The sequence below is a fragment of the Diabrotica virgifera genome, chromosome 7 (assembly GCF_917563875.1).
Source record: "Diabrotica virgifera virgifera chromosome 7, PGI_DIABVI_V3a".
Taxonomy (NCBI): domain Eukaryota; kingdom Metazoa; phylum Arthropoda; class Insecta; order Coleoptera; family Chrysomelidae; genus Diabrotica; species Diabrotica virgifera.
In genome coordinates this window covers 222,470,694-222,483,740 of record NC_065449.1, presented here as the reverse complement: position 1 = coordinate 222,483,740, position 13,047 = coordinate 222,470,694, and the positions used below count along the sequence as shown (strand labels likewise).

General features: G+C 33.6%; 1 protein-coding gene across 1 annotated transcript in view; it reads right to left on the bottom strand.

Annotated features, from left to right (window-relative positions):
• LOC114324258 (angiopoietin-related protein 7-like) overlaps positions 1-12,295 on the bottom strand; it is a 29,331-nt gene extending 17,036 nt beyond the window's left edge. The window contains exons 1-2 of the mRNA XM_050657180.1: positions 12,138-12,295; positions 412-535 (exon numbers count right to left, since the gene is read on the bottom strand). Of these exons, the coding sequence (XP_050513137.1) occupies positions 412-535; positions 12,138-12,203 (190 nt within the window). The 5' untranslated portion in view covers positions 12,204-12,295. The remainder of the gene's footprint in view (positions 1-411; positions 536-12,137) is intronic.
• Between the last annotated feature and the right edge of the window lie 752 nt (positions 12,296-13,047).

Sequence of the window (13,047 nt, the reverse complement as noted above, 5' to 3'; positions counted from 1 at the left end):
TATACAAGTTTATTTATCATGATGTCAGATATGTCAAATCAAAGAGCATACCTAAATGCATAAAATAACCAATTTTCAAAACTCTCGGGAAACTTTCCAGGTAACCCCCTTTTTTCGACCAAATGACTAAACTTTTCTAAAAATTTTTGATTTTGCGATATATAAAGGAACTATAAACTTGACCGACATTCATATTTTTTGATACACCTCGTATAAAATTTATAAAATTTGGTAAGTGATGTTTGCAGGTTTCAGAGGCCATCCAGTGGTTTTTACGAGGTATAACTTTTTTTCGTAAAATTAATAATAAAAAAGTTTCCCGTTGGTTCCAACTTACGCGGACACACTGTGTACGTACGCGATCAAAAATAATAGATTTCGGTTAAAATTAACTTTGAATAATAGTTTTACCTAGAACAAATGCCTCATTTTCCGGATAAAGAAATTTTGCCACATCATTTTTCCAGGAGTTGGCCCCACCCTCTGCCGTAAAATCTACGGTAAATTTTACGTTAACGGGATTTGCAGCTGGTACCTGAAAATAACACATATCTCTAAATTCAGAACGATTCTTATCTAATAAGGGATTAAATAAGCCAAAAACAGATTAGACAAAACAACAAGTTATTCAATAGTGCTTTTTATGAAAAACTATTGTAATAACTAACGTTATAATATTCTGTTCATTTGTTAAGTGAGCATTATCCTATGATACGTATCTTATATTAGTTTAGTATGTGTATTTTATATTAACTTCTTACGATGCACATTCGTTCCGTGTGTTCCGTACATAGTACATACAGTTGAGTCCCTGAATCTTTACCCGTGCGTCATCATTTAAAGCATACGAAATAAGTCGATGATAAGTCGGAAATTGAAATTTACTAAACGCAACAGCAAGTCACTTGCTCTTGCGTTTAATAAATTTCAATTTCCGACTTATCATCGACTTATTTCGTATGCTTTAAATGATGACGCACGGGTAAAGATTCAGGGACTTAACTATACTTGAAGATGGAACATTGATTAAATTATTTTTTGATGCAATGGCACTTGTCGTCACATTTTTTCAGAAGAGAGAAACTCTACTTGTACTCATCAAATAAAATTATATTTATAGGTTATTAGTATAAACTGTATTATATAAAATTGTAAATACAAGGCCTGTAGAGCATAATAAATAAGGTGAGATAACTGTTTATTATCTTTATTTTTATGGAGTCAATAATTTTATTTTTATTAAAGTCAATCCTTCTGACAAATAACCCAAGTCAAGTCAAACTGATCAATGGTTACAGATTTGAAAATTCTGTTTGACTGTTTGTGAAATTAGGTTCAAATAGTTAGAAAAATAATTTATTTAGTAGATTTATTTTTCAGATAATAATGTACCTAATAGATTTACCCTTTAAGCTATAAGATAAAAAAATTAAACATACAATGAGTCCCATATAAAAATGATTTGATATGGGAGTAAAAATTCAAGTAAAAATATCGAGTCTGTAATTTCCATCATTAAACAAGATTTGGCAACACTCACAACAAAATTCGCTAGAAAGCAGCTCAAACGTCTGTGTTGTACCACGATACACGCATATATGATATGCCGTCGAAGTCGTAAAACCGCTTGGGCGACATGGTTTCTAGGATGGGTCGCGGTAACGCCGCTGCTACGAAAATTTTAAGAGCGCCTGGTGTGTGTCACTGCATCGAAGTATAGTAAAGGGATGCGTCACTTTCGACATCTCAGCGGGGGTTCAGTCGACGTACGCCGCCCCGTCTGTGTTAGCGCTAATTCACCAATCTGTATAATTCATTGGACTTAAAACCTACTCTTAACGATATGACGATATGCTCAACAACCAGGCCTGGTCTCAGGGGTGTAAGAACTGGGCGGCAAATTTTTGGGGGCAGCAAATTATAAATTGCACTCAAATTTTGTGTACCAAGAGTCTACCAAGTAAGGAGTACCAAATCCCTAGGATCGTGCCTGTCAAGAACCTTGCAGAGAGTAAAGGAAGCCGAAGACCAAGTCTGAACAATCTTATACACAATACGAGTACATATAAAACACACAATACACAAACACACTCTTTCTAGAAGAATTTTACAAAACTTAATTTATACAACCACATATTTTATGTGATACTGATTTCACAAACAAATTACCTAATACAAAAGGACACAACAGCAGTAAGAATTTGATACCTCTATGGCAATAAATTCACAATCAAACGATTTTTTTTTCAACAACACACTTGTTTTTGACTATAAGACCTAAGCCAAATATGTCAAGTCTTCATGGCACATGAAGAAGAAGATGTGTGTGTATTTCAAAAGATGGCTGGGATGCAGGTCCGTTAGCCACATAATTTTATTTTAGTTTTATATCAAATACAAGTAAATAACAGATCTAGATTATACAATCTTCCCAGAATTTTCAGTACAACCTTATTTGAGAAACGTCAAACATTAGTTAATTATGTAACGAATAACCCATTGAATGACCATACAGTATATACTCTTTGTTTCGCAGACGGCCAAATACTAATAGCACAAAACTACGATAATATAATCTCTTACATGACAAGAAAGCTAATAGAGGAGCATTATAGGAAATGGGGACTAGGCATCAACTTAGAGAAAACCAAATATATGAATATCGGTGGGACGCAGCAGGATTTGATCCTACACTGAAAAAAATATTGTACATAGTACCAATGAACGCCAATCATTGACTTTTTTTACATTGACTCAATGAACATTTCGTTAATACTATAAACACGTAGTCATTAAGTAATGACCATATTCATTATTACAATGTAATTCTATTCATTAAAAAATAATAAATAGAATCATTAATCCAATGAATCTTTTTATCTATCCAATGACTTTTTTCATAATACTAATAATTTGTTCATTGTATATATGAAATTATACTTCAGGATTATCCGGTTAAATTAATGAATATAAAACGTTGCACTAATGTACAGTGCTCTTTAAATTACGAACTCGTTTATTGAATCAATGTTTTCGTAACATTAAATCAATGTTTTCGACTTTGATTAATAACTCGATACATTGTTTTGATGTAACGCAATCATTGTATTAATGTAATATACCTGAATCAATGATCAATTCATTGTAGCAATGATCTTGTACATTTCTTAAAAGTCTATAAGTGTTTTTATTGGTGTAAAAAAATCACGTGACAACAGTTGCAGCCTCCTAGCAGACAGTCACCCTGCAGACTCTGAGGAGCGGTGTTTGGCACTAGTGATTTGGTTAATTTTTCTAAGGTATGTATTTACATATATTTTTAACTGTATTTATAAATTATTTTGTTGGATTTCTATAAAAAAAGTTGTACTTCTATTTCCACTTTTGCAGATTGATATGGACTTTGGAGTGGCATTTGGAAATGGAAATGGACTTATTGATGGATGGGACAGCAATTTCGAAAGAATTATCTCCTTTCCTCAGTGTGAAAGTCATATCAAGGATAAAACAAATAAATTTTTACTTGAAAAGATTACCCTTGAAGACATTACGGAATGTAAGTACCTATTTCATTATTCAATCCTGCATATCCAGTATTAATTAATTTTTGTTCTCTGTAAATTTTTTCAAAAGCTAATTCGACACATAGGTAAAAGAAAATAGGAACCATTTGAAAATATTATAAATATAAAGATTAATAAACTACTCTTTACTTGATTAAACCGTAAATAATTGAAAAATATTATTAACTCTTGCAGTCGGTAGTATCTATCAACGTAAAAATAAACATCTCAACATCTAGCAATTTTTTTTCAAGATAAATTAAAATATTTCTATAAAAAAAGTGATACCCAAAAATACAACTATGTTCACTATTTAGATTTGTTTTTTTTTTTAATAATTATTATAATAAATTGTAGATGGCTAACATGCAGTTATTCTTTGGGTTCTAGATCGATATTCTGTACGAACTAATAAAATATACTATCAGAGATTTTCAGTAATCATTCTTACATCGGGAAGACCCAGCAAGAAGTCGAAGATCATATTAGATTTTTGAAATCAAAGAAAAATGCCATTCAACCATTTGTTTTGTGTATGGGTGGTGATAACTAATCCCAGAGAGATGTTGTATTTATGGAGATGTTATTGTAGATGTATTTATTTTCACGATATCAGGTATAAATTTTTTATATAATATAAATAGATATATATTTTTATATATTTTATAAGAAGAATCAATTTCTGTTATATTTAGTTATTCAGTTTTTTCCAAATTAATTATAAAAAGTTGTTTGTGTTATTTAAAAATATATGTTTTTTTTTCTTTAAACTTATAGATAATACTTACGGCAAAAAATCGTTGCGTCAACCTATATTTGAAATATTTATGTAGATATTAAGTCGTCATTTTGTTTACTTATTAACTATTTGTATGTTATATACAAATATACATGAAGGTGCCATTCACTGAACCAAAAAAGTACGTAAATATAATGAAAAAAACATTGATTCAAAAACAGGGAGCATTAATTTTCGTCCAGTGATCAGTATCGTTGGTCCAATGTAAGTAGATACATTAACTAATGCTCAAAAACATTAATTTTTATGAATTAGTACGTTGGTTTAATGTACTTTCTAGTTAAGAATTAATGTACCGATCCATTGATTCAATGTACCGATCCATTGATTCAATGTACCGATACATTGATTCAATCTACCGATACATTGATTCAATGTACCGATACATTGATTCTTAACTAGAAAGTACATTGAATGAACGTACTAATTCATAAAAATTAATTTTTTTGGGCATTAGTTAATGTATCGACTTACATTGGACCAATGATACTTAACTTTGGACGAAAATTAATGCTCCCCGTTTTTGAATCAATGTTTTTTTCATTATATTTACGTACTTTTTTGGTTCCGTGTAGATGGAGGAGAAACAATTAGTTCATGCAACGAATATAAATACCTGGGTATGAAAATCACGTATGACGGAACACTGGACGGAGCCATTAAAGATCGAAAGACCCATGGCTGAAAAGCAATTACGCTTCTAAACCCATTACTCTGGGACAAGTAGATAACCAATAAAAACAAGAAAAATATATCTATAATACCATAGTGAAAAAGCATCATAATATACAGCTGCGAAGTATAGGGATGGAAAAATCGAAACAAATGTTAAAGGTCATCGACATGGATTTTTGGAGAAAAGCTGCATTAAGATAAAGAAGAGAGCATGTCACCAATGAACGGATACGTGAAATAATTAAGGTAACACACACAATAAATGTCGAAATCAACGAAATACAACTAAGATGGTTTTATCACGTGCAAAGGATGCATGAGGACAGAATCTCAAAACAAATACAAAACTGTAAACCGCAAGGTAGAAGAAGAAGAGGTAGACCGAGGAAAAGTTGGCAGGCAGGAATAAACAAATATATAAATAAAAGATGTGGATGAAAGGGGTCTGCAAGTAGATCAATGTGCGGTCAGAGAGGAATGGCAAATGGGTATCGGAAGACGGAGAACGTTGTAAACCGATAATACATATACACTCACCGGCACAAAATTGCGCCACCAAAATTTTTTATTAAATTTGACAATTTTATAACTTTATTATTTGTACACCGATTTTCAAGATTCTTGCATCAGTTTGTAGGTACATGTATTGATGTCGTTTGTTATTATTCTGGTAACAAAAATTTTTTGCTTAGATGGCATTATACGGGGGTAAATAGAAGCGTTGTATTTTCTCCTAACTTTAAAAAATTCTGTGGAAAAAGTTGGAGGGATTATCTTATTACATATTCCTTTTGTGTTATCCTGGAGATATCTCCAGGAGTATCAATTTTCTGGAGGTCTAGGAGACGCCGAATAGCTATTTTTAATTTATCACATAAATTCTCATTAGGATTGAGCTCTGGGCAATCTCTATTAAAATATTATTATGTTTATGAGTCAATCAGTGTTTTTATTTACAAAAAATTGTACAGCTCTTACAAGAAAAGAGATACTCGGATAATTCAAAAAGCCATAGCTTAGGATTATCTCCAAAATAAAACAAAAGGGATATGTAACAAAATTAGCCCTCCAATTATTCCACAATTTTTTTTAAAGTAGGAGAAAATACAAGGTTGGTGGCAGCTTTAACGTTGAAGAATATTTTTATTTGTCAAATAAACATTTTTTTATTAAAAAATATGGAAAAAATCCTTTGTAAAAGGTATAAAATTTTTATTAAAATTCGTTTAAGGGCTACATCACAACAAAACGTTTTCAATTTTATAAAAAATCATCATCAGTGTTAGACAGATCGGATGCTAGCTGAGCCACCAAAGAAATATTCGAGTAAACACCCTTTAAATATAATATGGATGAATTAAAGGTGCATACTTAAATAAAATGCCTTAGGATGGTCATATGGCAACAAGGATAATACCCTTAGGTAAGGTATTGAATTTCCCAACACGAGTATGTTGATAGATTTAGTTACTTTGAGTGACTAAAATTAAAAATATTATAAAAACGTCAACTAAAAAGCAAAAAATAAAAAAAAATTAACTTAAATGATTCTTCAAAAAAAACTGTTAGACAGATTAAATATACAAAAATCTCACACATTCGTTAAAAATTGAAAAAACACATTCATCAAAGAAAGAAGCGTGAGGTGAAAACCGTTTATTCGATGATGACGAGCCCCACGCTTTTCTTTAACGAATGTGTTAGATTTTTCAAATTTTTAACGAATCTGTGAGATTTTTGTATATTTAATCTGTCTATCAGTTTTTTTCAAATAATCCTTTGAGTTTGATTTTTTTAATTTTTTGCTTTTTAGTTGCCTTTTTTATAATATTTTTACTTTTTAGTCTTACCTTTTTCAAACATTAAAATATACCGTCATGTTTCTAAAATATACTTATACTTCTTAGTCCTAAGCCTTTTTACCTTTAGGTCTAAGGCTGGTGGAGTTGAGTTTGGCATTGTAGTCTCCATGCTTTCCGATCATGCGTTAGGTTTCTTGCACTTTCCCTTCTTCTCGACTTCTTTCCTGATTTCATCTACCCACATAACTCTTGATCTCCCTCTTTTGTTTTTCCCCTGCACTCTCATTTCAAACACTCGTTTTGTTAGAGTCTCTTTCGACATTCTACACACGTGCCCCAACCATCTAAGTTGTCCCTCTACTATTTTTTCATTGATTGGTTCTAGTTTTAGGTTTTGTCTAATTGTTTCGTTTCGTATTTTGTATGTCCTCTTTCTGTTTGCTATTTTCCTCAGGAACCTCATTTCCATAGCATTGACTCTGGATTTTTGTCTCCTCGTCAATGTCCATGTCTCGCTGCTATACATGGTTGTTGGTCTAACTACTGATTTAACGACTGCCGTTTTTTACTTTCTCCGGTATCTCTTTTTTCCCCAAAAATGTTGTTTTCATAGTGTTAAATAAGCTTCCTGTTCGTCCCATTCTCTCGTTTCTTTCCATGTCTTGTTTACCATCTAGTTCGATTATTACTCCTAGGTATTTAAAATATTCCACTTGCTCTAGTTGTTTCCCGTCTAATTCTATTGCGTGTGTCTTCCTCGTAGTTGAAATTATCATTGTTTTTGTTTTCTCTATGTATTAATTTTCACATTTATGTTTGATAGTTCTTCTTCTAGGATTTCAAGATTGTTCTGTAAGTCGTCTCTGTTTTCTGCTATCAATATCATGTCATCTGCAAATAGTAGCTCCGATAGTTGAGTCTATTTCAGTTGCCAGAATCCTAATGTTAGTTTTCTCATTCTTCTCTAGGCTTTCTTTATCGCTTCATCCAGTACCACTGACAATAGCAATTTACTCAGCACGCATCCCTGTTTGACGCCTTGACTTGTAGTAAATTCTCTGGATTCCTCGTTATTGGTTTTTACTGTATTTGTATAATTTTTGTACATTTCCTTTATTACTTCTATTATGTGTCTGTCGACTCCCCTTTCTTTTAGTCTCTTCCATACGTCCTATCTTCGAATTCTGTCAAACGCCTTTTCCAGATCAATGAAGATACATATTATGTATCTCTCTATTCTTCTTGAATACCTCCTCACTTGCTTGTCCTAATGTGAATATTAGGTCTTGCATGCTTCTGTCCTTCCTGAATCCACACTGTGTGCCTTCCATAGTTGTTTCTATTTGGGTTTTTATTCTTGTCTCTATTATTCTTGCGAATACCTTTCCCATGAATTTCATCATTTCTGGGGTGATATGATCCTTACCTGCTGCTTTGCCCAATTTTACTCTTTCCATTGCTTTCTCTAATTCCTCTCTTGTAATGGATTCCACTTGTTGTTCTTCATTCCATTCTTGTATCTACCCTATGTTGTCCATGTCTGCATGAATTAGCTCTTTGAAATGTTCTATCCATCTTTCCATTATTTGTTTTTCTTCTGTTAGTACGTTTCCATTCGTGTCTTTTATATTCGGCATCGTGTGCTCTTTCTTTTGTCTGAGTTGTTTTAATACGCCGTAGAAGAGTTTTTGGTTTTCCCTATAATTTTTTGTCATTTTTTGCCCAAATCTCTCCCATGACCTTTAATTTCCTGCTTTCACCGCTATTTATAACCTCTTTCCTTTTTTCTGTATATGTACGATTTCAATAGTTATTTTGATTAATACATGTTCGTCCCCTAGATGGGGTTGTTTTCACCCTCAGGTCAAAAGCGCAGTTCGGCATAGGGTAGATTTAGACACAGGTTATAATTACTACCTAAATCCAAATTTTCAAGGAAATCAACCGTGGTTCTCAAAATTATACGGTTTTACAGTTTTTTACCGCTGATAAATGGTCTAAATAGTCCTGTTTCCGACTTGTTCAATTTTATTTATTGAAAGCAATTTAAATAAACAATGTTGGTGAAAATATTAAAATTCATTATTTACCAGCAGATACCTGATTCAAAGGAAGAATTAGTTGTGTCGTGCAGGGACGTATTTAGGGGTTGGCGAAAGAGGCGCCCGCCAAGGGCGCAAGAGTGAGGGAGCGCAAAATTAGCGGAAGAAAAACTTTTAGGAAATCCAAGATTTTAATTTTATAAACTAAGCATTTTCCCTACTTTCGATGAAAAAATATGATGCCGTATTCTAGCAAAATTAAAAAGATAAGAGAATACATAAATACCGGTACGGTGTCAGTAACATTATAAAAATAATTGTAATATATAAGGATTTTAAGTTTTGTTAACTGGATGGTTTGCAGCCTTGCAAGCTAATACTAATACGGCAGCGTAATACAGGTGGCACAAGAAGCGCAGTGCGTCGAGCGGCAGAAGCGGAGCTGCACACAACGTCAAGTGTCAGGTTCAGGCTATGAATCACGGCTCGTGAGTTGTGAAGAAGACGTAGACTGGCGACTGCTAGTTCTCTTGCTCGAAATATTTGTGAGATATTTAGAAGAAGTCGCTATTGTATTTGTACTCTATCTGTGCTATCTTTGACTGTAGGTATTCCAGACGTTTCGCATTCCGAACAAACGAGTCAAGTCATAAGATACATTGATTTCTCTAGTGGTCAGGCTCAAATCGTGGAGAGTTTTGTTGATTTTATTGTTAGCCACAAGAAAACTGGTAAAGGAATCTCAAATGAAATTCTAACAAAATTGAAAGAAGATGGATTGGACGTAAATGATTGTCGTGGCCAAGGCTTCGATAACGGATCGAACATGGCAGGAATTCAAACAGCGTACAAGCTCACATTGACAACATCAATGACTTAGCTAGATTTGTGCCATGTGCCGCGCACAGCTTGAATTTGGTTGGTGTTCATGCAGCAGAAGTATCCCCATCAATGATGATCACTGTTTTTGGTATTGTACAGAGTATATTATGTTATACCAGTGGTTCAACGACACGATGGAATGTTTTAACAAGTATTTGGGTAGCACTCTGAAGGTACACAGTTACACACGATGGTCTTCAAAAAAACAGGCCATCACTTCTATTGAGAAAAACATTAAGGGATTATACACTGCTCTAAAGGAGATGACCAACAATCATGAATGGAATAATGAAACTGTTTTTGCGGCTTCAAGCATAATTAAAAACATTGATTTTAAGTTTATCTGCCTGCTCTATTTGTGGTCTGAAATATTAATATCAATTGATTGTACAAACAAGTCATTACAAGCTAAAGACACGTCTCTTGACATTGCATCAAAACTGTTGAATGGTCTGTCCAAGAAGATTAAGAAACAGCGTGATGATGATGTGGATGATATAATTTCCAAAGCTGTATCAACATGTGATGAAATTGGCATTGAGAGTTCATTTCCAAATACACGAACTAAGAGAGTTAAAGCCTTATCATCAGAAATGGCCATGGATGAGAGCTGCCTCATACCTCAAAGACAAGAATTAGAACGAGAATGTTTTTTGGTTTATGACAAATTAATAACCGAAATGAGTAAAAGATCAGAGGCCTACACAAAAGTTTCAAATGATTTTGGATTCTTATCAGGGTCATCACTGCAAAAAACAACAGACTCTGATTTGGAAAACTGTGCAAAAGATTCTGGCCTCAAATACAGCAGATACGTGGACGCTGTTGAAATAGTAAGAGAAATTGGAAGTTTCAAATTCCATATGAACGAGCTGTTTGAACAGTTGGGCTCTCCACTTAAAAATTTTGCAGGCAATTCATAAGTACCAGCTAAGAGATGCTTACCCAAATATTGAAATTGCTTACAGAATTTACCTTACAATCCTCGTTAGCGTTGCATCGTGTGAAAGGACATTTAGTAAACTTAAACTTATTAAGAACTATTTACGGTCGAGAACTGGCCAAACACGCATGAGCAATCTGGCAATCTTATCAATTGAATACGAAACAGCTTCAAAACTTAAGAGGGCGGTAGCATTGAATTTCGCCAAGGGCGCAGGAATGGCAAGATACGTCCCTGGTGTCGTGAGAAGTACTACATAGTCGAAGTCACTGATACGGAACTGGGATGTGAAAATAAAGCAACAAGAGCATATTTGCTAGTATATTTTAGATCCTATAGAGCAGGGGTGGGCAAAAGCCGGCCCGCGGGCCGGATCCGGCCCTTTTGCTTATTTTATCCGGCGCATTGAGAAATCCCGCAAGCAATTTTTTTAAGAGCGTAATGCATTCTTTTTTTTTCGAATTCTGAGAAAACTAATAAGTATTTTTGAAAAATTTAAACACAGAATAAAATATTACATTATTACCGAGGGCCGAAAGTCCCTGAAAACTTCTATAATGTTTATCACAGAGGTGAAAAAAAATAGAAAATTTAGTGTGATTTTTAATTTCAAATTATGTCTTTCTCCTTTTAATGATGGTCAAAAGTTCTCTGTTCCTTTTCCATTCTGTGCAACACCATTTCGTTTGTAATATGATCGGTCCAAGGTATTTTCATAATTCCCCTAAAAAGCCACATCTAAAAAGCTGGCAGCCTTTTCATTAAGTCAGCATTAACAATCCAATAAAGAAGAAGAGATTGGACATAACATTTTTATTATTATCCCGGTTTTTTATAGCGTTATCCGTCTTCCAGTTGCCAGTTTCCAGCTTCGTCCGTCGTTGCATTAGTCAGGGTGAAGGTTTCTTTCCGACATTGCCTTCTGAATGCCCCCTTGTCAGGATTGTATCGGCTTTCCTCTCTTCCTTCTTTCCCTTGGCGTCCATTTTAAAATTTGTTTCGGCAGCCTGTCGTCGTCCATTGACGTCGTACATGACCATACCAGATCAGTTCTCTCCTTTGAATTTCGTCTATGATGGTTGACTTGACATAATATTTTACCATCCGATATGACAATTTTTTATTATTAACAGTCAAATGTCTTTGTCCAAATGCTTTAAAATGATACTTATAGTATTTTTGTCAAAAAAATTTTTTAGGCAGAGAAAAACCTCCACCAAAAACATTAGCGTACATCCTGGATATAGTCCTCCGGCCCGGGAGACATTTTGAAAATTTCATTTTGGTCCGCGCTTAAAAGTATTTGCCCACCCCTGCTATAGAGTTTATACTTGTAACCCGTTACCTAGATGCTCATAATTACACATATATTAAAAAAACCATTTCTTCTTTTATTAAAAAAAGCAATTCTTATTTGTTTGTACTACTTACCTCAGCCGGAGACAAAGAGACACCGCACTTGACACATATTAAGAGAAGAATCACAAACGAGATCATTGTGATTTATTAAAATAATATCAAACGGTTTGGCTATTTAAGCGTTTTATTATACAGGAAAAGAATAGTACAATTTGCAATAATTATTATCCAATAACACCCACCAACAAGTTTGTGGGTTTTTTATCTAGCAAAATGGCGGCAAATATTTTACAGAATGTTATTTTATCATTTTTGTTGTTATCTTCAGCGGTATTGTAGTTGATATCAAAAAATATTTATAACATTATCTCATTAGAATATGTATACAGGGTGTTTGGTAAAGAATGGGCCATTACTTAACCTTAGATTGCTGAGCTTAAAATACCTCGATTTAAGCTAACTTACTTTAGTGCGAATTGATAATAACTGAAATACAGGGTGTCAAAGTTAAACTTTTATTTTATTTATTCTTGAATATTTTCTGACAGGCATAAGTTAACTTGGTAAGCGGGGTTTTTTGGGACGAGAAATTTAAATTCGTCTACAAAAATGATTTATTAATACGTTAAATTCTTTTATCCCCCACTCTATATATTTTTGTATCAATATTTTTATTCTCTTAATATTTTTACTTAGGCGGTCCGCACATGGGGCGACGCTCGAACTACTCGACTCGATTCCAGTCACATAGGTCTCTCCCCGCCAGTAAAGTTCCTTCGTTGTGGCATGGACCTCCGTACACGGAGCGTTTAAGATTCCAAATCTCTTCGTCTTGTACGACTCTCGTCGCTTGCGATCCGTAGTGCACGAGAAAGTTCGAGTAAGACTCATGTTTACAGTCATATAGGTAGTTTATTTTATCTGTTTCCTTAGTTTTTTGTTGTTTTTTGCGCTGAATGATATTTTACATTTATTTAAAGAT